Source organism: Gnatocerus cornutus, chromosome 10, assembly GCF_029298725.1.
Source record: "Gnatocerus cornutus isolate USDA-ARS CGAHR chromosome 10, icGnaCorn1.1, whole genome shotgun sequence".
NCBI lineage: Eukaryota > Metazoa > Arthropoda > Insecta > Coleoptera > Tenebrionidae > Gnatocerus > Gnatocerus cornutus.
In genome coordinates, this window is record NC_142242.1 from 8,146,991 (window position 1) to 8,170,635 (window position 23,645).

General features: G+C 36.3%; 7 protein-coding genes and 1 long non-coding RNA gene across 10 annotated transcripts; 7 read left to right on the forward strand and 1 right to left on the reverse strand.

Moving 5' to 3' along the window:
• Positions 1–1,272: 1,272 nt before the first annotated feature.
• ken (zinc finger and BTB domain-containing ken and barbie protein) lies at positions 1,273–4,910 on the forward strand. The gene is made up of 4 exons (XM_088047767.1): positions 1,273–1,412; positions 2,180–2,521; positions 2,571–2,912; positions 2,988–4,910. The coding sequence occupies exons 2-4, from the start codon at positions 2,210–2,212 to the stop codon at positions 4,044–4,046; spliced, it is 1,713 nt and encodes a 570-aa protein (XP_087903893.1). The 5' UTR covers positions 1,273–1,412; positions 2,180–2,209; the 3' UTR covers positions 4,047–4,910.
• A 1,310-nt stretch (positions 4,911–6,220) lies between these two features.
• On the forward strand, positions 6,221–7,272 carry LOC148167612 (apolipoprotein D-like). Its single transcript, XM_088047703.1, has 3 exons — positions 6,221–6,560; positions 6,609–6,793; positions 6,846–7,272. Exons 1-3 carry the CDS (start codon positions 6,319–6,321, stop codon positions 7,127–7,129), a joined length of 711 nt encoding a protein of 236 aa, XP_087903829.1. The 5' UTR covers positions 6,221–6,318; the 3' UTR covers positions 7,130–7,272.
• Positions 7,273–7,770: 498 nt separating this feature from the next.
• dnt (tyrosine-protein kinase Dnt) lies at positions 7,771–10,731 on the forward strand. The gene is made up of 6 exons (XM_088047702.1): positions 7,771–8,126; positions 8,628–8,755; positions 8,801–9,357; positions 9,405–9,833; positions 9,882–10,178; positions 10,223–10,731. Exons 1-6 carry the CDS (start codon positions 8,027–8,029, stop codon positions 10,332–10,334), a joined length of 1,623 nt encoding a protein of 540 aa, XP_087903828.1. The 5' UTR covers positions 7,771–8,026; the 3' UTR covers positions 10,335–10,731.
• A 1,356-nt stretch (positions 10,732–12,087) lies between these two features.
• Positions 12,088–13,696, forward strand: LOC148167614 (uncharacterized). Its single transcript, XM_088047959.1, has 2 exons — positions 12,088–12,261; positions 12,761–13,696. Exons 1-2 carry the CDS (start codon positions 12,207–12,209, stop codon positions 13,612–13,614), a joined length of 909 nt encoding a protein of 302 aa, XP_087904085.1. The 5' UTR covers positions 12,088–12,206; the 3' UTR covers positions 13,615–13,696.
• A 57-nt stretch (positions 13,697–13,753) lies between these two features.
• Positions 13,754–15,040, reverse strand: LOC148167615 (uncharacterized). 2 transcript variants are annotated; one of them, XM_088047960.1, is made up of 5 exons: positions 14,843–15,040; positions 14,444–14,621; positions 14,313–14,396; positions 14,110–14,269; positions 13,754–14,062 (listed from the first exon to the last, which is right to left on the reverse strand). In XM_088047960.1, the coding sequence occupies exons 1-5, from the start codon at positions 14,913–14,915 to the stop codon at positions 13,862–13,864; spliced, it is 696 nt and encodes a 231-aa protein (XP_087904086.1). In that variant the 5' UTR covers positions 14,916–15,040; the 3' UTR covers positions 13,754–13,861. The 2 variants fall into 2 exon arrangements, with proteins under 2 accessions (XP_087904086.1, XP_087904087.1); XM_088047961.1 differs by lacking the exon at positions 14,313–14,396 and having other exon boundaries at positions 14,843–15,017.
• A 4,784-nt stretch (positions 15,041–19,824) lies between these two features.
• On the forward strand, positions 19,825–23,046 carry LOC148167616 (uncharacterized). Of its 2 annotated transcripts, none has more exons than XR_015770880.1 (2): positions 19,825–20,077; positions 22,960–23,026. It is a non-coding gene; the product is annotated as an uncharacterized LOC148167616 (long non-coding RNA). The 2 variants fall into 2 exon arrangements; XR_015770881.1 differs by lacking the exon at positions 19,825–20,077 and adding an exon at positions 22,503–22,903 and having other exon boundaries at positions 22,960–23,046.
• On the forward strand, positions 20,088–21,265 carry LOC148167617 (uncharacterized). Its single transcript, XM_088048019.1, has 4 exons — positions 20,088–20,091; positions 20,142–20,248; positions 20,294–20,821; positions 20,869–21,265. The coding sequence occupies exons 1-4, from the start codon at positions 20,088–20,090 to the stop codon at positions 21,028–21,030; spliced, it is 801 nt and encodes a 266-aa protein (XP_087904145.1). The 3' UTR covers positions 21,031–21,265.
• Positions 23,001–23,605, forward strand: LOC148167618 (uncharacterized). Its single transcript, XM_088047596.1, has 2 exons — positions 23,001–23,156; positions 23,212–23,605. The coding sequence occupies exons 1-2, from the start codon at positions 23,042–23,044 to the stop codon at positions 23,538–23,540; spliced, it is 444 nt and encodes a 147-aa protein (XP_087903722.1). The 5' UTR covers positions 23,001–23,041; the 3' UTR covers positions 23,541–23,605.
• The last annotated feature ends 40 nt before the right edge of the window (positions 23,606–23,645 follow it).

Consider the following 23,645-nt stretch of genomic DNA (forward strand, 5'->3'; position numbering starts at 1 on the left):
CTCATTTAGACTGTTGACAAGTCATTATTTTCAGTAAAATGACCTTGTTTTCAAGATAAAAAAAATTAGCATCACCTACTCAGCAGCGAATAACTACTTTTTTGAATTTAGTAGTTTAGTAATTTGAACTAGAATTGATTGAGTCAATGTCATTGTTTGCAATGGGTTAAAAATTCAAGTAGAATGAAGCAGTTTTGGGTTGTGAATGCTCATCAGTGGAACGAATCTCGATGAAAGGAGCAGAGCAAAATACGCGAAGGCGACTTTTGGAGTTCCACTTTTCGGATTTGGACGTCAGTTCCAGTCAGATATTACGCGATAGTGAAAGTGCTACGCCATGCCTACTTTCCCTTGCTCGCATAACGTAATACTAACATAACAATAGAAGCGTATTACACACGGCCGGTGGCACCGCGCCTTTTCTCTCTTCTGTCTTGTAGTTCTTGAGCGGTGGTCAATTCCAAGAGACGTTGTAGTTCGCGTTCGGCACCGTGGGATTTTGGAAATAAAAGCGTTAGTGAAGGTCAGAAAAAAAACATTATTAGATCTTTCTATTCCCAGCGCCTGTTATTGCATCGGTATTATACAACCGTTCCCCCTCTCGCGAACCAAGTATTGTGAAAGTCCGGTTGTGGCCCCTGTTTGGGCCCCGCTCGCGACGAGTCTCCTTGGCGAAGCCGGTGAAAGCAATTATTGAACACGGTTGGAATGCTGCTCGCTGCAACAGGCAAAGTGACGAATGCAGAATTTACTCAACATTCAACACTCGCCAAAGAACTGACAGTGCTAGTCCACCAAAATAGAATCTCTGGCGAAATGCAAATAGTCCTCGAGAATAAAAAATCCGCCAAATCGCGCGCAGTCGCTACTGCCTGTTCCTTTCGACCTTGAAAATAGAGAAAGAGAAGTTACAAGTGAGCTAGCAATAGGAAAAAAACTTGCGGTGTAGTGGGGACGCAAGAGAAAAGAGGGGAAAGTAAAGGGAGAAATTAAGAGTTAGTAGTATTACGTTTGATCCCGTGAGCAAAGCGGATGGTGATATTTTGCATCGCACTGCAGAATTTCGGGGGTGGCAGTGATCGAATTGCGACGTGAGGCACTAACATCGGCTATTTTCAGCACTTTGGGAAACTTGCATCGATAAACACCGCGTATTGTGAAGGCTCGTGTTCGTTCACTTTTACTTTCATTTGTGGCGCAACACGGTGTTGAGTCGTGCCCCAAAAATATAATCCAATCGACGCGAACATTCGAACATTGTAACATTTTGTGAAGTGTAACGACGGTGTTGATTGTGGAGCTATGGCTTGCTGTGGTACAACTAGTACTAGTGCTAGCAGTGGTGCGTACTTTGGTACTCGCGGCTGCAATACAGTCGCGGGTGCCGCCCTCTAGGACCACATTGTCTCCGGGTAAATATCTCATTTAACATTTTTACCACCCCTGCAACCTGTTGGTAGCTAACGCAACATTTACTCGCGCACGGTATCGGCGCGCCTCGTGCTATCTTGGCCTATGCCTAGTACTGATAAACGTTACGCTGCTGAAAGTTTACGCGTTATGCAATTCACATTTCTATTCTTTTCTGTCTGTTACACCACAACCTTTGTCACAAACTCCATACTTTCATCGCAATCTCCTTCATTATGCACAATCAACACCTGTAGCTAAAGGTGTGTCTCTACATATAAATCTGTAAATCCAAATTCTCCTCTGCACCCAAGAATGCCGTTTACCTTTCCAACACTTTTTATTCGCACTCGAAAATCCAACCCCCGATCAAATCAAAACAAGCCGTTATTGCGCTTTATTGTCTTTATACATTACATCTCATTGTCAATTTTAGAAATGTAACGCGAATAGCCTTGAATAGTGAACGCACTTTCATTTAAAATTGTGTAAAACATCACTTCGCGCGAGTCTACAGGGCTACAGTCGAACCTTCATAACTCCTTCGAAAACTGTACATATTTCGACAAGCGTACAAATTAGCGGCAAAACGATCTAGATCTCTTATTATTGCCGAAATTTCGTATGAATCAAAGCACATATCTTCTGAAAATCCGTCTAAATCAATTCCGTTACGTCGGTAATTTAAGACAAAGCTCGCGGTTGCCACCCAACGCCATCAAACTTCTTATAGATGTGTATCAAAGTCTACAAGTAGAAATATTTTTAGGTTGTCCTTGACAAAATTACTGAATCCGCCATGTACTCAGAGGAACAGGATTCCCACGGCTTATTAACCTTGCATTATGGCAAACATCATGCAACTATAGTGGACGAAATCAAAACTTGTTTTGCATCGGAGAACTTTGCCGATATGACATTTATATGTGACGATAAGACAACCTTAAACGCCCATAAATTGATAATGGCAGCAGCAAGTCCTTTGGTGCGTCGCATCCTCGGGGAGAGTGCCCATGCTCACGGGCCCAGTGTAGTGCTCATCCCGGGAATAAAAAGTTGTCACCTCCGACATCTGCTTGATTTTCTCTACAATGGCCAAGCTTGCGTTAAGGTAAGATTTTCGTTTGAATTCAATCAGAATCCACTTTGTTTCGTTCCAGTCGAGTGAACTAGACAGCATCCAAGAGCTGTTCGAATTGCTGCAAATTAAGTCGGATATGTGGCAGTCTTCAACAGCTGAAGAGGCCGCCAAGTGTCAAGCCGAAATGGATGGCAGCAATTGGATCGCAGAAAATGACACTCGAGAATTAATTTTAGTAAAACGGGAAACAGACGACGAAGAGAAGGAAGAAGGCGAAATCAAAGACGACGACGATGAAGACGACACACTTGAAGAAAACAACACGTCTGAAGATGGAGACGGTCTTTCGCCGAATCCAGTCAACTTATCGTTGAACACAAAATCAATCGATGAAGACAAAGATGATGACAACGGTTCTGAGGTAAGCAACCGCATCACTTGCTGAGCAAGTGGTGCGTTAATATTGGAATAGTGTAATCACTTTCTTTGTGAGCAGTTGGACAAGAAAAACTCGGACACTTTGCGCATCGGTCAAACCACAGTGAAAATCGCTCCGAAAGTCCACGAACTCTCACAGTTCCATCACCATCGAATGAAACGAAAAAGCATGTACATAGAACCCATCGATCTGAAACAACAAGAAGAACTTTCCCAGTTGAAACAACCAATCGGTGACCAAAAGTTGATTTCTTTGGTACAAAGTCCGGACAACTACGTCGTGACTCCTCACCGAAAACGACGTCCAGGTTTTCACAATTCGCCGGCACAGAACCCACCTTTTGTCCCCTTCTCTCCGTCGTCGTACATTGACGACACAGTGGTGCACCATCACCAACACCATCGCTACAAGAATTTGCCTCCGTTGATTTCCGCCCATCATCCACTGTCGCTGTCGGCGCCGCCGTTCTTAGTAGATCGAACCTCCCGGACGCCGACCCCACAACAACACTCTGATTCTGGAGGACCTGCTGAGAGCGTCGTGGTCAAGTATCGACCTCCTAGTGCAGATCAAAGCTTAGCAGCGTCGGAAGCCTATCAAACGTTTGAACACACGTGGGGCGCCGCGTGGTCGTTATGTCAGACCCAGGTGAATCCGTCGACGACGACGAATGAAGATTCAAGAGACCCACCGGCGTCGTTTTCTGTTAGTGGTGGTGGTAGTGGTGGCGGCGGCGATTCAGCTGAGAGTTCTTCTCATACTCCAGCTAGCACAAAACAGGTGCTTCCGACGGTGCAGGTTCGAGAATATCGGTGTGAATACTGTGGGAAACAGTTCGGGATGTCGTGGAATCTGAAGACGCATCTTCGGGTGCACACTGGGGAGAAGCCCTTCGCGTGTCGATTGTGCGTGGCGATGTTCAAGCAAAAAGCTCACTTGCTGAAACATTTGTGTTCTGTGCACAGGAACGTTATTTCTTCCAACGATGGAAATTCCGGTCGGTTTAACTGTTGTTTCTGTCCATTATCCTTCGAGTCTCTTCCTGAGCTAATCAGGCATCTTTCAGGGCCCCACAATAATCTTCTTTTGAGCAAAAACATGCACGAGCTTAAATAACATTCCAAGATGAGGTCGTATATGATTGTTTTGAGAACGACTCCATCTCCTCCAAGTTGACGTTGATCGTTATATTGTGATATGAAATTTCTCTTACTAGTGCCTTTCCCGTGTGTATTGTGTGAGTCTAGGTGTAACCGACAACCCTCAGGGATGTAGTTGTAGTTTTAGCCCCGGGGTCAGGCACCACCAACAACAAACAGTGGGACCATACGTGCCTCCAATATCATTGACGTCCTTCTTATTGTGTTATAGTTTTATTTAGACATAATCTTGACCGATGTTGTGTTCAATGACTTTACGTACCTAAAAGCTGTGCGTGGTGTGTATGACAGGTGACACTAATTCAATTGGTAAATTTTAGAATTTATTGGCGACACGAAAATTCCACGGTTATATACATCACAAATGGATGCATATTTTACGATACATCAACCAAAAATGCTGCCCACGTCCACATGAACTCTTAAGCATTTTTAGTTTATGTACGTAAGTTTGTACATTACTCTGAATTATATAGTTTTTACTATAAAACTGGATATGAGCGTATATTTTTTATATACACACCAAAGAAGTAAAAATTAGATTCACTTTAAATTGATATATCTTTCTAATTAACTTATTTTCTCTGTATATTCACGGACGAACGCCGGCCAAACAATTTTTACACTTGTTATCCGAGCGTCTCTTTGTTAATTAGAAACATTCATTTAACGAAGTTCAGTCGATCGATGAAATTGACATCGTAATGTTTCACAAACAGAAGTTGGTACAAATGTGGTAATTTTGTAGTTGTAGAATAATTAACTGTACATAATAGTTTGTAAATTCTGTATTTACAAAAATAAAACACTTTTTATGAAATTACATCCATTTTCCACTCAAAAGGCATCGAACAATTTACAGGTAAGGCAAAAACGATAAAATATACGAAATTTAAAAGTACCAGAAAGAAGGACAAAATTAGCATCTGTGGTTGGTATTATTGTTTGAATGTTTTTTGGTGTATTTTGGGTTGCGGCATATGAGGTGTGTCTAACAAATAATTTTATAATTTGCCTTTTGTTTTTTTTTCAGGTGGTTGTAGTTTCCATATTCTTTCGATTTTCTTTGCTCCTTGAAATTTTTGAATTCCAGAGCCTTTAGATCTTTCTAATCTATTTTCTCTAGGTTCTTATTATCCTTACATTTCATATTCATTCTCTTTAAAATGTTCTGATTTTTATAGATTCTCCTCTTTTTCTTCTCGTATCTTTACATAAAATTTTCTAAACTATTTGGAATCTTTTAGAATGTAAGTAAAATTATCCAGATTTTCTGTTTCGCCTCTATTTCAAAACTTTTTGAACAAACTTTTTTTGATTCTTTAGATTCTTTGAATTTTTTGTTTCTTGTACTCTCATTAAACTTCCTTTAGACACTGTTTTCATTACATTCTTTAGATTATCTTTTTCTATATTTAACTCAGATTGTCTAGATAATTTCTTAGTTCCGCTTAAATTTTCTAGATTGTAGAGAAATTTTTTTTAGATTTTCTAAATTTTGCTTGGATTCTTTCTAATTATTTACTCAACTTTCAAGCAAACCATTAAGAATGAAACCAATATTAGTGTTACCGGAAAGCATGTAATTTTGACGTTTTGTGCCCAGGGTGCTTGCTGTTAAGTCCGCCACTGTGTTGCATGCGCTATTTTCATTTTTTATGCGAACATTTTTTTGCAAGCATTTTTTTACAATATCGCAATTAGTTTCATAACACAGTTTGACAACAAATTGCCTTCGTTTTATTTAATTTAATGACTTATATTTGTACATAAATGAGAACTTCGGTGGGCAAATAGCGTGTGACAGCATAATCTCTCGGACCACAGCAATAATTTATTAAATTCAACAGGAAAATAATGAGTCCAGATGTAATAATGAATGTCACACTCTGCATCGTACAGCTGAGTGTTTGCAAAGATGGAACCGTTGGTTGTAAAAGTTCAAAAGGCCATTCAAGGGCATTGGCTTTGGTAGAAGAAATATCGTCGAAAAGTAGATTTGTTAACAATCTCGATAGCGTTAATTAACGATTTATTTAAAGATAAACGAAATTTTTACACTGAATTAAATCAATGCCTATCTCCAACATTGACAAATGAAAAATAACGATACAGGTTTTCATAATGGTCTTGGCAAAGAAAAACAGGAATGTAACAGGATGGTCGGATAGCGGTTTCTTGCTATATAAACGTCCACAAGAAGTCGCGGACGTTAAAATAGCATAATCATGAAGACCGTGTACATCTTTTTGTTAATTTGTGGTGTTGCGAAATCGCAAATCCCGAATTTAGGGTTTTGTCCTGATTATCTTCCCATGCCGGAGTTTGACATGGAGAGGTTTTTAGGGAAATGGTATGAATCCGAACGCTATTTCCAATTTAACGAAATTGCGACAAGATGTGTGGTGACTGATTACGCCAAAGCTCCTAGTGGAAGAATCTACGTCTCCAATGAAGTCACCAACAGATTGTAAGTAAAAATTGAGAATCATCAAAACACTAAAATTATCCTACTCAGAACCGGAGTCAAGCGCGTAATCGACGGAAATCTTGAACTCGTCGGAAAAGTCGGCGAAGGAAAATTAAACGTCAAGTACTCCACGACTCCCATCGCCACCGAAACGGCCCTCACTGTCTTGGACACTGACTACGATTCATATGCTGTGGTTTGGAGCTGCAGCGGATTCGGCCCCATTCACACACGTACGATTTTTTTTTCTATTATTATTTTTTTGTGTGACGTATTTTTCTTTAGAAAGCGCATGGGTTATGACCCGGGATCGCCTTCCCACAGGAGTAATCATGCAACGAGCTTATGGAGTTCTGGATAAGTTCAAAATCAATCGAACTTTCTTCGTCAAGACTGATCAAGAAGGATGTGCTGTCGCGGCATCTGATATTAACGCCGCTAATGGAATTACAGCAACTTCCACTATCGCTGAAACTACAGGAAACGAACAGAGGAAAACGGAAGGTGTTTCAGAAGTTGAAGAAAAGAGCCCAGTCGTCCAGAACACAAATGAAAAAGATAACGAATAAGATTTTTGATTAGCACGGATTTTCGTCCGTTTAATTTATTTTTTGTATGCGTACAGTTCTAATCATTAATTAATCACTTAGAAATGTGTATATATCCTGAAGATGATAGTGTAGTTACAATAAAGTTGATTTTAATACACTGACCAACAGAGTTTTTTTTGCTTCTTGATTAATAAGATTTGGAATATTGGATTCGTTACAAAAGTAATATTTATTGTCCTAAAGTTAATTTAAAAGCACGTACAAACAGTTTATTTTAATCAATCATTTAGTTTTTTTAAACAAATCTAAGACATTTGAAATTATAGAGCTACGCTCCTCTAATTTTATTCACATTAAAGACATTTTATTCCGGACAGTCATGTTAAAAAAAACGTGCGTGGAAACCAAATAAACGCACCGGTTTTGCAAATGACTTTACTCGTTTGGAATTAAAATAAATCGTGCATGATCTGAATTCTACGAACACAAATTCTTTCTTTGTGTAATTTATAACTCTGATCCTTTATTGCTTCCTGAAGCTCAGGTAATAATTTCAGGTAGATTTTTTTTTGTGACTGAAGGATTCACCCTTGGGGGGAAAAATTTTGGCTATTATTAGTTCGTCTCGTATTCATTCGCCTTCTGTCGTTGACTAAACAAAATTCAATTTTGACACTTAATTGGTCGAAGCTCGGGTGTAGTGGCATTAGTGACATTACAGCGAGAAGATGGCTGCCGTGTATACACCCGTCGAGTTCAGTTGGTGGCAGCTGCTTTGTGTAGTTCTGCAGTTGAGTAGCAGCGTTAGAAATGTGATACCGTGACGAGAAGATTTAAATAGTTTACAGTAGAATACTGTCTAAAAGCTCAATAAAAACAATTTGGCTAATGAGATAATTACAATGTTCATGTAACATGAATCAAAATTCAGTTTTGATTTTTTTCTTTTTTGTTCACTTCACTTGTGGATATTTAAACTTGTATTTGAGTTTATCAGAAGTGCAGAAACTTTTGGGTAAGTATAAGTAGAAATTTGGATTATTTGCGCATGATGGGTCATCAACTCATCATAATCGATAGTTGGTAAACACAGCATCGGATTAAAAGTCTCCTTTTACCATTTTTTTAAACTGTTTATTCTGAGACAAAAATACTGTAAATGTTTTAATTCATACAATTCTGTTTACATTTTTTTGTTAAAAATTAAAAGCTTCTGTTGTAAAATCCAAAGAATTCCCTGAACAATATAAACGCACTTAGATTAAAAAATATTCACATGTGTGCGACACAAAAGCGGCTTTCAGCTTTGATGTGGCCAACCAATTAGTTTATTTAACGCTTTATCAGTGTATGCACGGCGCTATGAATACATTTTTAAGATTAAATTATTATGGTGTTAAAACTGCCAAGTTAAGCTTCCCCACATTTGGAAAATAAATATTTTTATCAGTACATCAAAAGCGGCACATTGAATGAAAGTAATCAACATCTTATTTTATTTCGCATCTTTTTCTAGGTCTAGAAGCAGAGCTGTATTACGTCCGAGATGGTAATATCAACAACTATGCTTTGAATTTCGTAGTACCAGTTCCGTCCAAATTAAAGTCCCTTCAGTTCACTTGGCAAAATGTAGCCGACCAAACTGTAAGTTTTTTTAATTATGGTACCATTACTAATGTTTTGTTTTAGCTATTGTACTCTATAGATGTAGACGCATCAAACTCTCCGATTCTTCTACCTCCGGAACTGAATATAACTTCAAAAGGATCAATCCCGACCTCTCTTCAAACTTTTAGTGTTAGTTTGCAATGTTCTGGTACATCAACTGGGGAAGTTAACGTTACCATAACTCTCAATGTTACCATTTCTCATAACAACGTTACTTCTCTAACCTTTCGTCGTAAGAAAATCTGTACGAAAGATGAGGTACCACCGAACAACCAAGTTTTTATCGATTCCATGCCGTCGTATTCCAACTCAGCGAATATTTTTTATATCGCTGTTTCGTCGGCTGTAGTTCTTGTTATTATTCTTAGTTCCATTGTCATAATGTACTATATGAAAAATAAGAAAACTAGAGGAACTAACGAGTGTAATAATGGTCCAAGTACTACCTTTTTGGCAACAGTACCGAGAAGTACCGTCGCCACTTCTTACGGGAGTTTTAGAAGAATGCCTAGTTACTCCATGATTGACGAACGATCGAAGAACTTACAGAAGAGGATAGCAGAGCTCACTGTACAAAGGTACGACTTTGAATAAAAAAAACTTTGTTTGACCACTTGTTTTTTAGGTGTAGAATCTGTTTGAGTAGTGTGATTCTCGAAGGTACTTTTGCAAGAGTGTACCAAGGGTCATATACTAACGAAGATGGTGTCGATGAAGCTGTGATTGTCAAAACTGTAACAGACCATGCGAGCCAAATTCAAATCTCCCTTTTACTACAAGAAGGAATGTCAATGTATTCTTTGAGTCATAAAAACATCCTCAGTGTTTCACGCGTGTCCATTGAAGACCACACTGCTCCGTTCTTACTGTACCCATACCACGGTTATAGTAACTTGAAAATATTTCTACAGAAGTGTAAAATATCTTCTGAGGGTATTTCCCACACTCTGACAACTCAAGAAGTCGTCGATATGGCCTTGCAAGTAATCCAAGCAATGCAGTACTTACACAAGAAGCACCTTCTTCATAAAGACCTCGCAGCAAGAAACTGCGTGTAAGTACTTTGGGAACTTTTCCGACGTAGCATAACGATGGATTTTAGTGTTGACGATAAACTCCAAGTACAAGTAGCTGACAACGCGCTATCCAGAGACTTATTCCCTTCGGATTATCACTGTTTGGGCGACAACGAAAACCGTCCTATCAAATGGTTAGCCATTGAAAGTTTGATCCACAAAACATTCTCCTGTAGTTCGGATGTCTGGTCGTTTGGAGTACTACTTTGGGAGTTAACAACTCTCGCTCAACAACCGTATATTGAAGTAGATCCTTTCGAAATGGCGGCGTACCTGAAAGATGGCTACAGATTGGCTCAACCGATCAACTGCCCGGACGAACTGTGAGTATCTTTGATTATTTTATATTATCTAACACTTGTCTTAGGTTTGCTGTGATGGCGTACTGCTGGGCTATGAGTGCTGAAGAAAGACCAACGTTCACACAGCTACATATTTGCTTGCAGGATTTTTATACACAATTGACGAGATACGTTTAGATGTAGACTTTTATGTGCAATGTACTTACCTGGTGGACAAACCCTTAAATCGCCAAAAATATTTTGACTGCCGTAATTTTTACTTGAGTTGAAGACTGACTGTTTGCGTATGTACTAAATATAAAAAAAATGTAGTATTTGTATTATGTGTTGACTGTATTAAATACAAGTTTTCCTAGGTTTTCAAATTAGTGATTTTTAGTTCCTTTAAATATAAATGTCAATAATGTAGACGTCGTAGTTTGACATTTGAAGTGGCTACGACATATACAAAAATATTTTGTGTAGTTCGAATGAATGTTAGTCAACTATAATTTGTACAACTATATCATATTTGTAAATATATATTAAAATGGTACAGATTTTTATAATAAAGGATTTAATATTTGTATGAAAACGTGATGTTTACTTACTAATCCTTCCTAGTGACTAATAACAATTCCACACTGAAGTCATTTCGTGATAAATATTATTCAGTTCCAAAGATTTGTGGCTAAACGAATTAATTCATGGTGTTGCGTGCAGAGATGATTTAAGAGGTGAATAAGCTATAATTTTCAGTAATTAACATTCTCGAAAGAGTCAGACGCAGGAAAACCGTCGAAATGTGGTTTCTGATAATTTCAGTTGTGCTCTCAAGTGAACTTCGTCATTGATCGGCAATAAAATTTCACTTGTATGCAGCCACCTTATATGAAATTCCTGGAAGAAGAGCACATTTATCAAATAAATAATAAAATACGAGCGATTGATATAACGACAAATTTCTCGTCTTTTAATCGCAAACAGAAAATATTGATTTATGTTGCAGTAAATAATTTATTTCAGAGATTTCATTTTCTGCGATACGGTACCATAAAATTGAATTTTAGACAGAAATTGTTACTTTGTTGACATTGTAAAGCTGTTCAAACTTGCAGAAATCCATAAAACTGTGGGCAACTGGACGGTGTTGGGGGAAATATTTACATTTGCTTGAAATTTTACTAGAAAATATATGCTATTAATTTTACTTTGTAGGAAAGTGTAAAACGTGGAACTGTGTTTGAATAATAATTTCCGTAGTAATTTAAAGCACGTCGGAAATGTGGCGTTCATAAAAAATGAGTTTGGATAATAAAGTTTTGATAGAAAATTTAGTATCTTCATTTATTTTGATACAATTAGAATAAATAAAACTTTGATAAATCCTTCAATTAATAAAAAAATTTGGAAGCTACAGATTAGAATTTTTTATCGTATTTATGACTTCAGTGGTAAAAAAACGGTCTTGCTCCAAACTGGAAACAGAGAAACAACTGACGTCTAGACGTAAAAAACAAGTCGAATCTCTTAGTTATTGATCAGACAGCTTCTAAATTAAAGATGGCGTCTCATTTGTATATCCTCCATGAGTAATACAATCGGAACTCAACAATAGTTGCATTCTTCGCCTAGAGCTACATTCAACTAAAAAAAACCTTTAGAATCCTGTCAATATATTATATTTAATTAATTATTTTGTCCTTGCAAATTCCGTTGTTTTAAAAATTGGACAGGAAATCCTTTTGTTTTAAAAACAGAATCATTGCAAAAATTTGAGTACTTGAACTAGTTTGCGCTTAAAACCACCACTGTTTGCAAACCAACAATATTTCAAACTTTTTGATTAATCGTTAGCTGGCATTTATCTGTTTAGCACTCCAGGCAAAACAGAAAACTTAATTATGCAATTATAAGAAATAGTTTTTTTCACCTTGAGAAAGATGAAGGAGACCAACATCTTAAATGTTATGAAATTCTCAATAATTTGCTCCGGAACTGTCACGCTATGTGTCTTCAAGTGATTTAGTCAGTTTAGAATAAAAGACACTGTGAATCAGACGTGTAATCATGCGTTACCTGTTGAAGTTTTCTGCACTGATCTTTGTGGCGAATTTTATGTTATGTGAGTAAAGTGTATTTCATATTTCACCAGAAGTGGCGCCATATTTTTAGAAGTTCGAGCATAAAAAATAAACAAAATTTAAAACACTAGTTTCAGATAAGTGTGCTTGCAAATTTAATAGTTTTCTTTTAATTAAAAAAAAGTAAAGATGCGAAAGTAAACCACAGCTTGAAAAGCTCTTAAACTCAAAATCATTTTCTTGTTTTCATTCTCTACTTATAATTAAAATTTTAATTTAGCATGAAAGCAAACTTCAGTTTCAAACCTTTCACGCTTCAAAAACCAACAAAACTACCGGATGTTGCACATTTTCTTCAATATCCTTTGACAATTATACCAGAAAATAACCATTTTTGACAACTTTTGTTTGATTACTTCAGCGTGTCGACCATCACTCTTCCGACTCATTGTGATTGAGATTTGTATTTTGGTTCGTTCTTCTTTTCGACAAAACGTCATCTGCAAATTTCCGCTTGATCCATCTCATCTCTTTTTGTAGGTACCGCCGTCGGAATTTCCTCAAAACTTGACTTCGACAATGATAGGACCTCTTCAAAACTGATTGAGACAGTCAACAAGTACAAACCTACCGTTTTCTACAAGAAAGACGACGATTCTCATGTTGGGGTAGTTTGTAAATCTGGTGGTTGCAACACCACCACAACTGTTGAAGAAAGCAACTCCAAAGACTCGATTCAAACGGATGTCGTTGTTCATGTTAAAACCAACGTTGCTGTGAACAACAACAGCAAAACCAACTTTGAAGATGACACTCCTGATATTCCTGTCATTGTTGGTTCTCCAGATCCCAACCGGAATCGACATACTTACGTTCGTCCGTCGCTGGAAACCATTCTTGATGAAGGAGTTGTGTCGATTACACCAGCACCAGTGTCACCGTCCATTTCTTCTTTGAATCATATTCGGCCATCGTTTGTACCATCGAAGACGTTTCAGTCTAGTTATTATCCGACAACGGAACGCGTGCCTAAAATTAGTATAGAATCGCTATTGTCGGAGAAAGAAGGACGAAGTGCTCTGGATAATGCTGTTGAAATTCACGTGCCACATTTTGAGTCGGCTTACCACACACACTACTTTGGAGAAAACCCTCCACAGCAAGTGGTGTGGTTTCCGAAGACGTCGGTGCCAGAGTTTAGAAATAGAGCGACGGTGAAGCCCACGTTTTGGTCTTTGGGGGATTTGGTACCAACGACGCCGAAGTACCATGGGACGAGCTGTACATGCAAACAACATGTGGATAGAGGGTTGCAATGGTACCCCACAAAACGCTCCCATGCTGTGGTAGATCCGGGAAGTCAAATTAATGATAAATTAGCACGTTTGGATTAGGTTTAGTTGTAAGAGCTTTTAGAATTTTAGGCGCCTATAGTCGTGTTTACAAATAGCTGAATAAAATAATTCTGGAATTCTAGTTTGGTATTTAATGGATTTGTTTATTTTAGGTTAAGATGTGAATAAAACAAACGGCCAGCAAAGCAAGAATTCCAATTTTATGACAACACTGGCAAACAAAAGACACTGAGCAAAATAAATAATTTTAGTCGTTTTCGAGTGAGTTCAATCGGTCAGTTTTTTTCTACGGATTCTTCACAGTGTAGGTTGAGATCTTTCCATTGTCATTGATCGTAGTGGTGGCTCTGTGGAAGTTCTGAGGTTTTCCATCCAAATTACTCGACGAACTGACACTCGAAGTGAAGACTCCATAAGTCCCAGGTCCTCCTCCTCCTCCTCCTCCTTGAGCAGTTTCAGCAAATCTTGAGAAGATATTAGGAGAGTTCTACAAAAAAAAATAAGTAGATTGCGTACGATAAGACAGATTCATACTGGATTTTCAGGGTATACAGCAGCGGAGTGGTATCCACCACGCGGTCCAATTGAAGCTGAAGCTACAGCACCGCCTCCAGTTCCACCGCCGCCCCCAATGGGAGCACCATATGAAGAAACTCCAGGAGCTTGAGCCGCGGCTTGAGCTTGCTGTTGAAGGCTAGAAACAATGTTTTAATGCTCAGTTTCGAGTTTGCACCTACCGATCAGGAAAAGTTATTGAAGACTGTGCTGAAGAAGAAGAGGAAGGAGAAGAGAAAGCAAGCGAGTACGAGTAAGGACGACGTCTGCAGAAAGACCGTAGAAGAATGAACTTAAGTTAAATGTAACGTACGTTTTGAGGAACTGTTCGTGATACTTCTGGAAAGAGTCAAAATAACCAGTTAGAAGAGCTCCGAATTGGTCGAAGTTGGGGATTGGGGGCGAAGGAATGTCTCCTCCGGCTCCGGTGCCGGAAAAACTGCCGGAGTAGCCATAGCCGTAGCCTCCACCAACGTCATTCGACGAACTGCCTAAAAGAGCACTAATATAAACACGTTTTTTGCATGTTTGTTTTGTTTTGGTTGTGTAATTTTCCTATTCTAAGTTTATTTTTGAAATACAGATGACATCATTATCGTCCTGTCCATAAAAATAAAATTCCATTAAAATATCGATTTAAAATCTTAATTTTCATAGGCGTTCTGTTCGTACACAATAAACAACTTGTTTACAAAAATTGCATTTTATTTACCTGCATATCCTCCAAGAGTCGTCTCCAGGGTCGCAAAGAGCATCAACGCAGCAACAAACATGATGATGCACATAACTAATATTAACTAACAAGGTTTCAATTCTTCAATTGAGTTCGTGCTTTTTATTTACTTTACTTCAGGTTAATTCTTGCTAGCGAACTGAACCGAACACGAACGATTTCAACAAATTTTACAACAATTATGGAAATTCGAGGTAAGAGGAAGATGCGAAGATTTACAGCGTGCGAAATGCAAAGCGAGGAGAAGAAAAATGCGTTGCAATTGAGAAAGTTATAATGCAGACAAAGGTTATCGAGATGTCAAGTTTAAGTATTGAATAAAAATAAATTGGATATGAAGCAGCTAGTGAAACCGTCAAAAATTTACCTTGAGAGATTACAGTGTCATCGAGTTAAATAATACGACAGATATTTCGATTTTTTCATTTGCAATGAACAGAATTGACCTCAAATCACACATTCTCGGCGTTCTACAAAAAATTGAAATTTCTAAATTAGCCAGCCATCAATGGTTTAGGTCAGTTGTGAAAAGCTGAAAAATGAAATTAATAAATTTTTTTTAGTAGTCCCAAATTTTGTCTAGTCAACTGTATAAAATTCACTTATAACAAAAAATCACCCACAGTTTAGGCGTTATTTTCACTTTCGAGTTTATTAGATCTACGTGTGATTCGATGGAAACATTACATTACGAAACCGTACCAGGAAGTTTCAATAAAAAAAGACGTGCCTCACTTTAAATATATTTTTTATGTTCATTGTATTTGGTTTTGTTTGTATATTGTTTATGATATACAAGGTGTTTATAAATGTTTCTAGCATCAAGGGTGGCTATGAAATGTCAAAGAAATTTGCCGCTCATTACAAATGTGAGTTTCGATTTGTCAACTGACAATTGCAGTTAACCTCAAACATGAAGCAAAGTAAGTTTTGAGAAATAAACTGTTCCTGTTGTAATTTAAAACCTGAAAATCGAAAACTACGGCACAAAACCGTACCTAAAACGTCATTGAAGTAAGTAACATTATAAATAATTTTCAAGATAGTTATATTCATTATGAAAACAAAGCGGCAAAATAGTGTACGACAGAAATTCCAAAGCCACGCTTGATGCTAGAAACATTTATAAACACCTTGTATGTTTTAACATACAGGGTCCGGCAACACGTGTGTCCACCTCTAAAATCGTCTTTAATTTTAAAGATAAAATTTTAGAAATTTGCATACACTCATAGTTGACAAAGCTCTGGAAGCTGACGCAAACATTTGTTTTTTATCACGGTCTGGTTGGCGTCGCGACGCCTAAGAAGTATAATTTTTAGCGATTTTTGAGTTTTTGCGGAAATATTCGCGAATTCAATTTTTTTTCAACATAACTGTGATACAAATATCTGAGTTTTTATTTTAAATCTAATGCAAATTGTGTTTAAAATTTGCGAAAAAAACGCTGTTTTATCAAGTTAGTTTTCAAAATTATGAGAGCGCAGTGGCACACTACGTTTACACCAAAATTTCAAAAGTCACTTCATTCACTCTTATAAAGGTTAATTTTGATTAACTCGGGCATGTTGCACGTTCTGGACACCAGAAATCGTTAATTAATATCGACAAAGCGACAATTTTACCAAGTAAGACGTTTGTTACAATTTAAAGCGAACCAAAGCAGAGATGTCATTTGTGACACAAGATGTTGACAGATGGGTGTAAACGTAGTTCCCAATTTTGACCTAATGAAATTAGAAACTACATAACTTGATAAAACAGCATTTTTTTCTCAAATTTTGAAGACAATTTGCATTAAATCTAAAATGACAACTGAAATATTTTTAAAACCTTAATATTGAAAAAAAATTAAATTAGGGGTTGATATCACAAACCCTCACAATTAACTAAAAATTACATTTTTAAAGCGTCGCGACGCCAAAACTATCAGTGATAAAAAACAAATTTTTGGGTCAGCTTCTAGAGCTTTGTCAACTGTGAACGAATTTTCAAAATTTTATCTTTAAAATTAAAAACGATTTTAGGGGTGGACACAAGTGTTGCCGGACCCTGTATAATTACATACATACATTTTGTTACGTACCCAGTAATACATTCATACAGGGTGAACCCAAATAAAGTGCAAACACTGCTGTAGATAATATTTCTGTAAAAACAAAATCGAAATTCAAATGGGGCAAACCCCCCCGGGTTTCTCGTTATTCGACGCTTATGGGACTAAATTTAAAAATGTTTCCCAAAAACTGTAAAAACAATTTGAACAAAAAACGTTAAATTAATTTGTTTGAAATACACTACCGCTCAAAAGTATTTGCTCACTTAAAAATATTATTAATTCTTTTGCGATTTCGCGGTTATTTCTGCTGATTCTGTGGTAAGAGAACACCTTAACTTAACTTTCTTCACCATTTCTGTACAAAACTGTCACTAATTTTTTGAGAAAAACTTGAACAATAAACTTCCGCAACCACAAATTAAAGAAGTTTTGTTGTCAAAGACCTTCAAGATATTTAAAAATTGATAAACGTTCATCAACACTTTAGTTTTTGCATCTACAGGTGTCCCAGAACTCATGACTCATAGAGCAAGGAAGGGTACCGACAGAAATACAGATGGTAAATTTTCAAACAAAAATTGACTAAGTTTAATAGTATTCGAGAAAGGATAAAAAATTAACAACCAATTCCAGAAGCTTATTCTAGAGATGGACTAAAATATCCTAGGCAACGAGAGTGTAATGTTCATCTAGCCAATGAATGAGAGTATGTGTCCATAGTTACCAATTTTCAAATACTGTTCTGCTTCGGGATTGGCTACCGTTTTTTCGTCTTAACTCGATTATTTTTTAAGCAAAAAAATGTTTGTTTCAGAATTGTTGCCTCTATAAGCCTTTTTTCTCTGGGTCACGAGGTTTGGGACACCCTGTATAAGCTGATGGATTGTGAAAATATGTACAACGATGACTTTTTCAAAATTTTTAAAAGTACATTAAAAAATAAAAAAAATGATATTTTCTAAAACATCAAAAAAAGAAAAAAAATGCTGTTAACATCAATGAAGTATATAAACATGAAAACATAAAACGCCAAACAAAAGCGGAAGAAAGATATTATTTTGGAGTTACTTAAAAAAAGTGTGGGCAAATTCTTTTGAGCGGAAATGAGACTCTCAAAAGGAGCAATTTTTATATTGATTGGTTCGTAAGGTGCCGACTTGCTTTGTAGACCAAACTGAAATTAGAAATGAAATAATGAAAAAGTTACCTAAAGTTATTACGAAAAATGACCAAATGCCCTCATTGGACAATCCACAATGTCATTGCGAGCATAAATTCAGTTTCACTAGTAAACAAAACACTTTTGAGGTAACCACTGGCAAAGAATAAAAAATCTAACTCAAAATAATCCAAATTTAAACAATTTGGCTCTGTAAAACCAACAGTTTTTTTTCAAATTTAGTAATTTCCAAAATACACTGTTGTAGTTTACCAGAAATTCTTCAAGAATTTCACTCTGTTCAAAAATGCAGAAACGTAATGGCCAAAGTCATTAACTCTAGTGCATAACCCTATTGATTAGATTTGAGAAGCAAACGGTGGAGGTTCAATATATTTTTATCGATACATTAAAACAACATTAAATACACATTTTAAAGGGTATAAATAAACGCAAACGTTTTTTCATCACAATCAGTTAAAAATGTCGGGTGTTACAGTGCTTGCTTGTTTACTATTCGCCACGGGGATATTTGGTAAGTTTTATTTCGAATTTCCGATTCTTAGAAGGAATTTAACAAACCACAAAACCCGACGTGCTGCGGTTATAATAAAAAAAAACGTGATTATTTAACACTTAATTTTTACAGGTATTCCGTCTTCTGAAACTGAAGTTTCCGAAGCCAGAACTTTTGATTTTCAGACTTCTAATTGGAACCCAGCTAACTGGTTTGGCGAGACTTACAGAGAGACAAGTGAAAAACAACTCGCTGCATTGTACAAAACTGTTGATTGTTTGGTGAAAAATGACAAAAAGGATTGTATGAAGCTCGTAGATGAAGCCAGAATCCAATTTGAGCCCAAGAAGAAAAAAACTGAAAACTCTACAGGAAAGCCTGCAAATTCTACTGCGTAGAGCTAACACAATTATATATTATATAAAATTTATATTGTGCGATATCACTTTTTCGGCTACTAATTGATATCTAAATATATATTTTTAAAGTCTTTAAATAGAGACTAAAGTCTGAAAGTCAAGGTGAAATAAGTGATCTCAGCGGACTTCCCATTGAGATTATAAACAAGAAGCATCCGTGCAAAGATTCTTAAATTATATATTTCAACTGAATGATAATTTTTCAGATCTTTAATAAAAGTATATAAAAATGAAGTGTGTTAATTAAATTTTTCGCAGTCTCTAGAAGGTCCTCTTGAAAATTGGTGAACAATAGTGAGATAATTAGTCACAGATCGTCGCTTTGTTGATTCTTTTAACCATGAAAATTTTAAATCGTTAAAATACTAGAACAAAAGACAATGTAATCTACATATTTCTCTACAGTGTGAATGTGGTGCTGTATCCTTTGAAGAGCTGTGTCGTGTTGAAACATAATATTTTAATAATCGGCTAAAACATAATTTCATCTCAAAGCTTGGTCAAAATTTCCTCAACTAGACCACAGAGAATCCCAGCTCCGTATCATTTACTACCGTCTTTGATGTTGTATTAAGTATGTAAACTAAATGCGTATTTGTGTTACTGGCTTTAAATTGGCGCACGTAGCATAATCTACCTAATTAAACTGTGGTTTTATTTCACTAAGTGAATTCTAATGAAATTGATTTTGTGGAAGCAATGACTATTATAGTAAATTATACGTTGTCTCTACTATGATTAACAATCCAACATTCATAAATAATTCACTGTAAATCTGTATTGATTTAATCAAGAGAACAACAATTCCCATTTAAAGTAAACGATGTCAAGAGACACGGTCACAAATGTGTTGAAGTACACTTGGTTTTTATGCAACATTTTTTTATTATGTCCAAAATCAATGAATGCTTCTCATTCAACACTCCGCGACATCTTTGCAAAATTATGCGACGTCGCGGCTATCATTTTCTCAGTTCTTGTAGTGTACGTGACAATCACCACCACCAGCATTTCCACCCAACTAAACGTAGTGACAGAAATCGCTAATATTCTTTTCAATGTTAGTAACAATGTGTCAGGGATTGTTACCTTAATTTTCTGCTTGTTCTATCAAAATCGAATAGTCGGAGCGGTGGAGAAGCTCCAGAAAATTGATAAAAACCTCAAGCAAGTGGGATTGTGGCAACCATACACAAAAATCCGTCTATTTGTCTTTTGTGAAATCTCGTTTGTAGTCCTCCTGTGGGTTTCCTTTCTTATAAATTTTTTGTGGCAGTGTGCGGAGTCACCTTGGCAATGTTTCTATCGATGGATTGTTCTTTTTACACCCAGCAAAATGACACAAGTTGCTTTGATGCAGTTTTGTGCCTTTGTTCTTATTTTAAGACACAAACTTGTTATACTCAATCAAAATATAAAGCAGATATCGAGAGAACATAAACGAACTGATGAAGTTTATGGGAATGTGTTGAAATTGACGCAAGTGATTTACAACGAAGTTGTTCTAACATACGACGACATTCAAACCGTTTTTTCAGTGCCATTATTGATGAAAATGGCCAATCACTTCATCAGTATCTTTTGTTGCATCTATTTTTGCATATTCGGGGTGATTTATGAGGGTAAAATAGTCGTCCCGAGTACTTTTTTGGATATATTGCTACCATTGATTTGTATTGTTATCAGTGTTATTGAAAACTTAACCACTGTGGTAGTTTGTGAAATGACTATATCGGAAGTCAAACAAACCAAGAAGTTACTATATCGAATACCAATTAAATCCAATGTTTTATTGATGAAAAAAGTAAATTTTATTGTTTGTGGAATGATAGTAATTCGATTTGATTGTAGGTGAATTTATTATCTCTTCAACTGATCCACACGAAGATTCAGTTTAACGCTGGTGGCTTTTTCACTATTGATGGCTCGTTGTTTCACACTGTAAGTAATTTTAGTGTCACGCGAACTGGAAAATCTTGTTTACCAAAAGTAGGAATAATAAATAAATCATAACCTAACGGTACTAATTACTATTTTATTTTAGATTGTGGGGGCAGTGACTGTTTACCTTGTCATGGTCATACAGTTTGACATCGCATCCAAAAAAATATTGTCCAATTAGGAACACGATATTTTGTTAAAACTTCGAAGTTTAAAAACTGCCAATTATATTTTTACAGATATCCACTGTTTGGAAATGGCACAGTCTACCGTTCTTCGGTGACTTAATTAATATTCATGAACTAAAATTATCTTGGCACCAATTAAAATAAAAAATATATTTATGATACTGAATAAAATCATTTTTCGAAAACTGTTATTTGGAATAAAAATAAATAGACAATTAGTTTAATTAAAGTACTCATTATGTGACAGAATGTTATGTTAATAGAAAGGGAAAGTAACCCTTTGAAGTGTACGGCATCATCCTGTAAACTGACAGGCTTTGCTTCGCTTAGCTTTATAGAGAACAATTTTAATTAAGTTGTGCAGGGTTAGGCAATTCTATGGAAATTCAGCTAGTTAGATTTACCTATAGTTGATGATATTCGAAAAGTGCGAAATTGTTTTGTTCGGCTAATCTAATATACATATTTTATACAGAGAACGTAAACAATTAAGTTTAAACTTCTCTAATCTTGTTTTAAGGAAGAGGATAAAAATAGACGGGCAATATAAAAGTTGCAACGTACTTAACCTACTTCAAACCAAAATTGTCGAGAATATTCAAGCAACGGTAATGCATTTCCTGAGAGCTCTGGAAAAAGGAAACTAATACTAAAAGATCGTCTTTTATTTTTGGACGGGAAATCTTAGTATTGAATATTTATTTATTATATTTTAACTTTCCTGCGCTCGGGGATTAGACCAAAGAACAAAAATTTAGAATTCTGAAAACAAGATCAATAGGAACTGTTATCTTATCGTCTTATCGTGATTATAATGTATAGCTGAGATGACGCATTTATGACATTACAGGTAAAACTTAGTCACAGAATTTTTTTTTAGTAAAATTTGACCTGTTGTGCATTTTTTATCGGTCATGTCTTCAAATTTCGTAAGAATCACGAATACGTATATTTTATGGTATTTTGCCTTGAAATATCGTGCTATAGCTACCTCCGGTTAGGTCATTCTTAATGAGAGTCAAGGTGCCCCTCGTCATCGCAGTATTATTAAATATCAAAATTATGAACATTGTCTAAAATAAAAATATTAAAAAGGATTGAATATTACTAAATGAATCATATAATTATGACTTTCTATAATTTTCCTTCGAAATTACTAGGCAAATTCTTTATTAGGTAGTTAATGAAGACGTATTTGAAACGAGTAATGTGAGTTTCTTTTAACTTGAAAGATGACCCCCACGTGTAAGTGATTCATTGAAAACTTGTGCTCGTTAGCGTTTTAATTGAACTCGTGGATGGAAAATTGATATTTATAGTAAATATAGTGGATCTATTTTTAGGGGTTGGAGCTTTTGTATTTAGCAAAAGCTCACAGCTGATGAACTAATTATAACAATCTGATGCGTTCGATGGCATTGCCGAATTTATTTCAAAGCTTTGTAATATCAGTTGTCGAGTGAAAATTGCCTTCTGGGACCGTGGAAAACACAGAACATAACCATGGTAACGACTAGAGGTCTCGGGAGTGTGTTGCGCTTGCACTCAACATAAAAGCACCTTTGACACGGGAACTTTGCCCTCAGAGCAATGCAATCTGCACAAGATTATCTAAAATCTCTTGTTATCAAATTCATTTTAAGTTTTTGCACGAAGCTCAAGTTATTGATCATGAAAAAACTGAAGACGGGGACAATAGATGTCGTTTCTGAAATGTGGGCGGCAGTTGAAATGTGGAAAGAAAGATTTGCAATTAGGTTAAAGCCCCGTTAGTGTATTGATTAAATTGTACTTGATGCAAAATATGTTTCAGGAACAGGAAATTCAGGATTAAGCTCAAAGTAGATTCGCACGTTAAACAAGATGAAGGCATATAAAAGGTATTCTTCGAGTCAATGGCCAGTCATTCAGTGTATCTCTGTGTGGCTGTTCGTTCTTCAATACGAGTTAATATGTTCTCCCGGATATTGGAGATTTTCGCTATCTTTCTCATCGCCGCTCACAATGTCGGTACGTTGTTTAGACATCATACAGTGTTAAAATAATCACACATTACTAATTACAGAGGCGGCTCCAGTTGTTAACAAAGTCGCACGACAATTCATCCCAGCTTTGCCGGGATTCGTTCCTGTTTACATAAGGCCTGGAGACACTCCTTTAGAAGACATTAACCCAGATTTAGCTGAAGCTTTTAATAGTTATGCCCAAAAGCACGCGAGACTTAGCTTTGGTCGCGCTAATTCCGTTCTGGACGAAGGGAAGATACATGTGCGTATCGACGAAGTAGCTTCGGACATCAGCGACGTTGAAGATTTAGACCAAAACACGAAAACTTCCACTAAACTTCCAAGCACCAATGAGTCACACCATATACAAAAAATTCCTAGAAACTAAAAACTGTAATCAAATTATTAATTTATTTCTGTAGATACTCGTATAAATAAAAACTGTTGAACTCATTTTCTACCTTGCATTACATCAGTTATCTCTGCAAATATT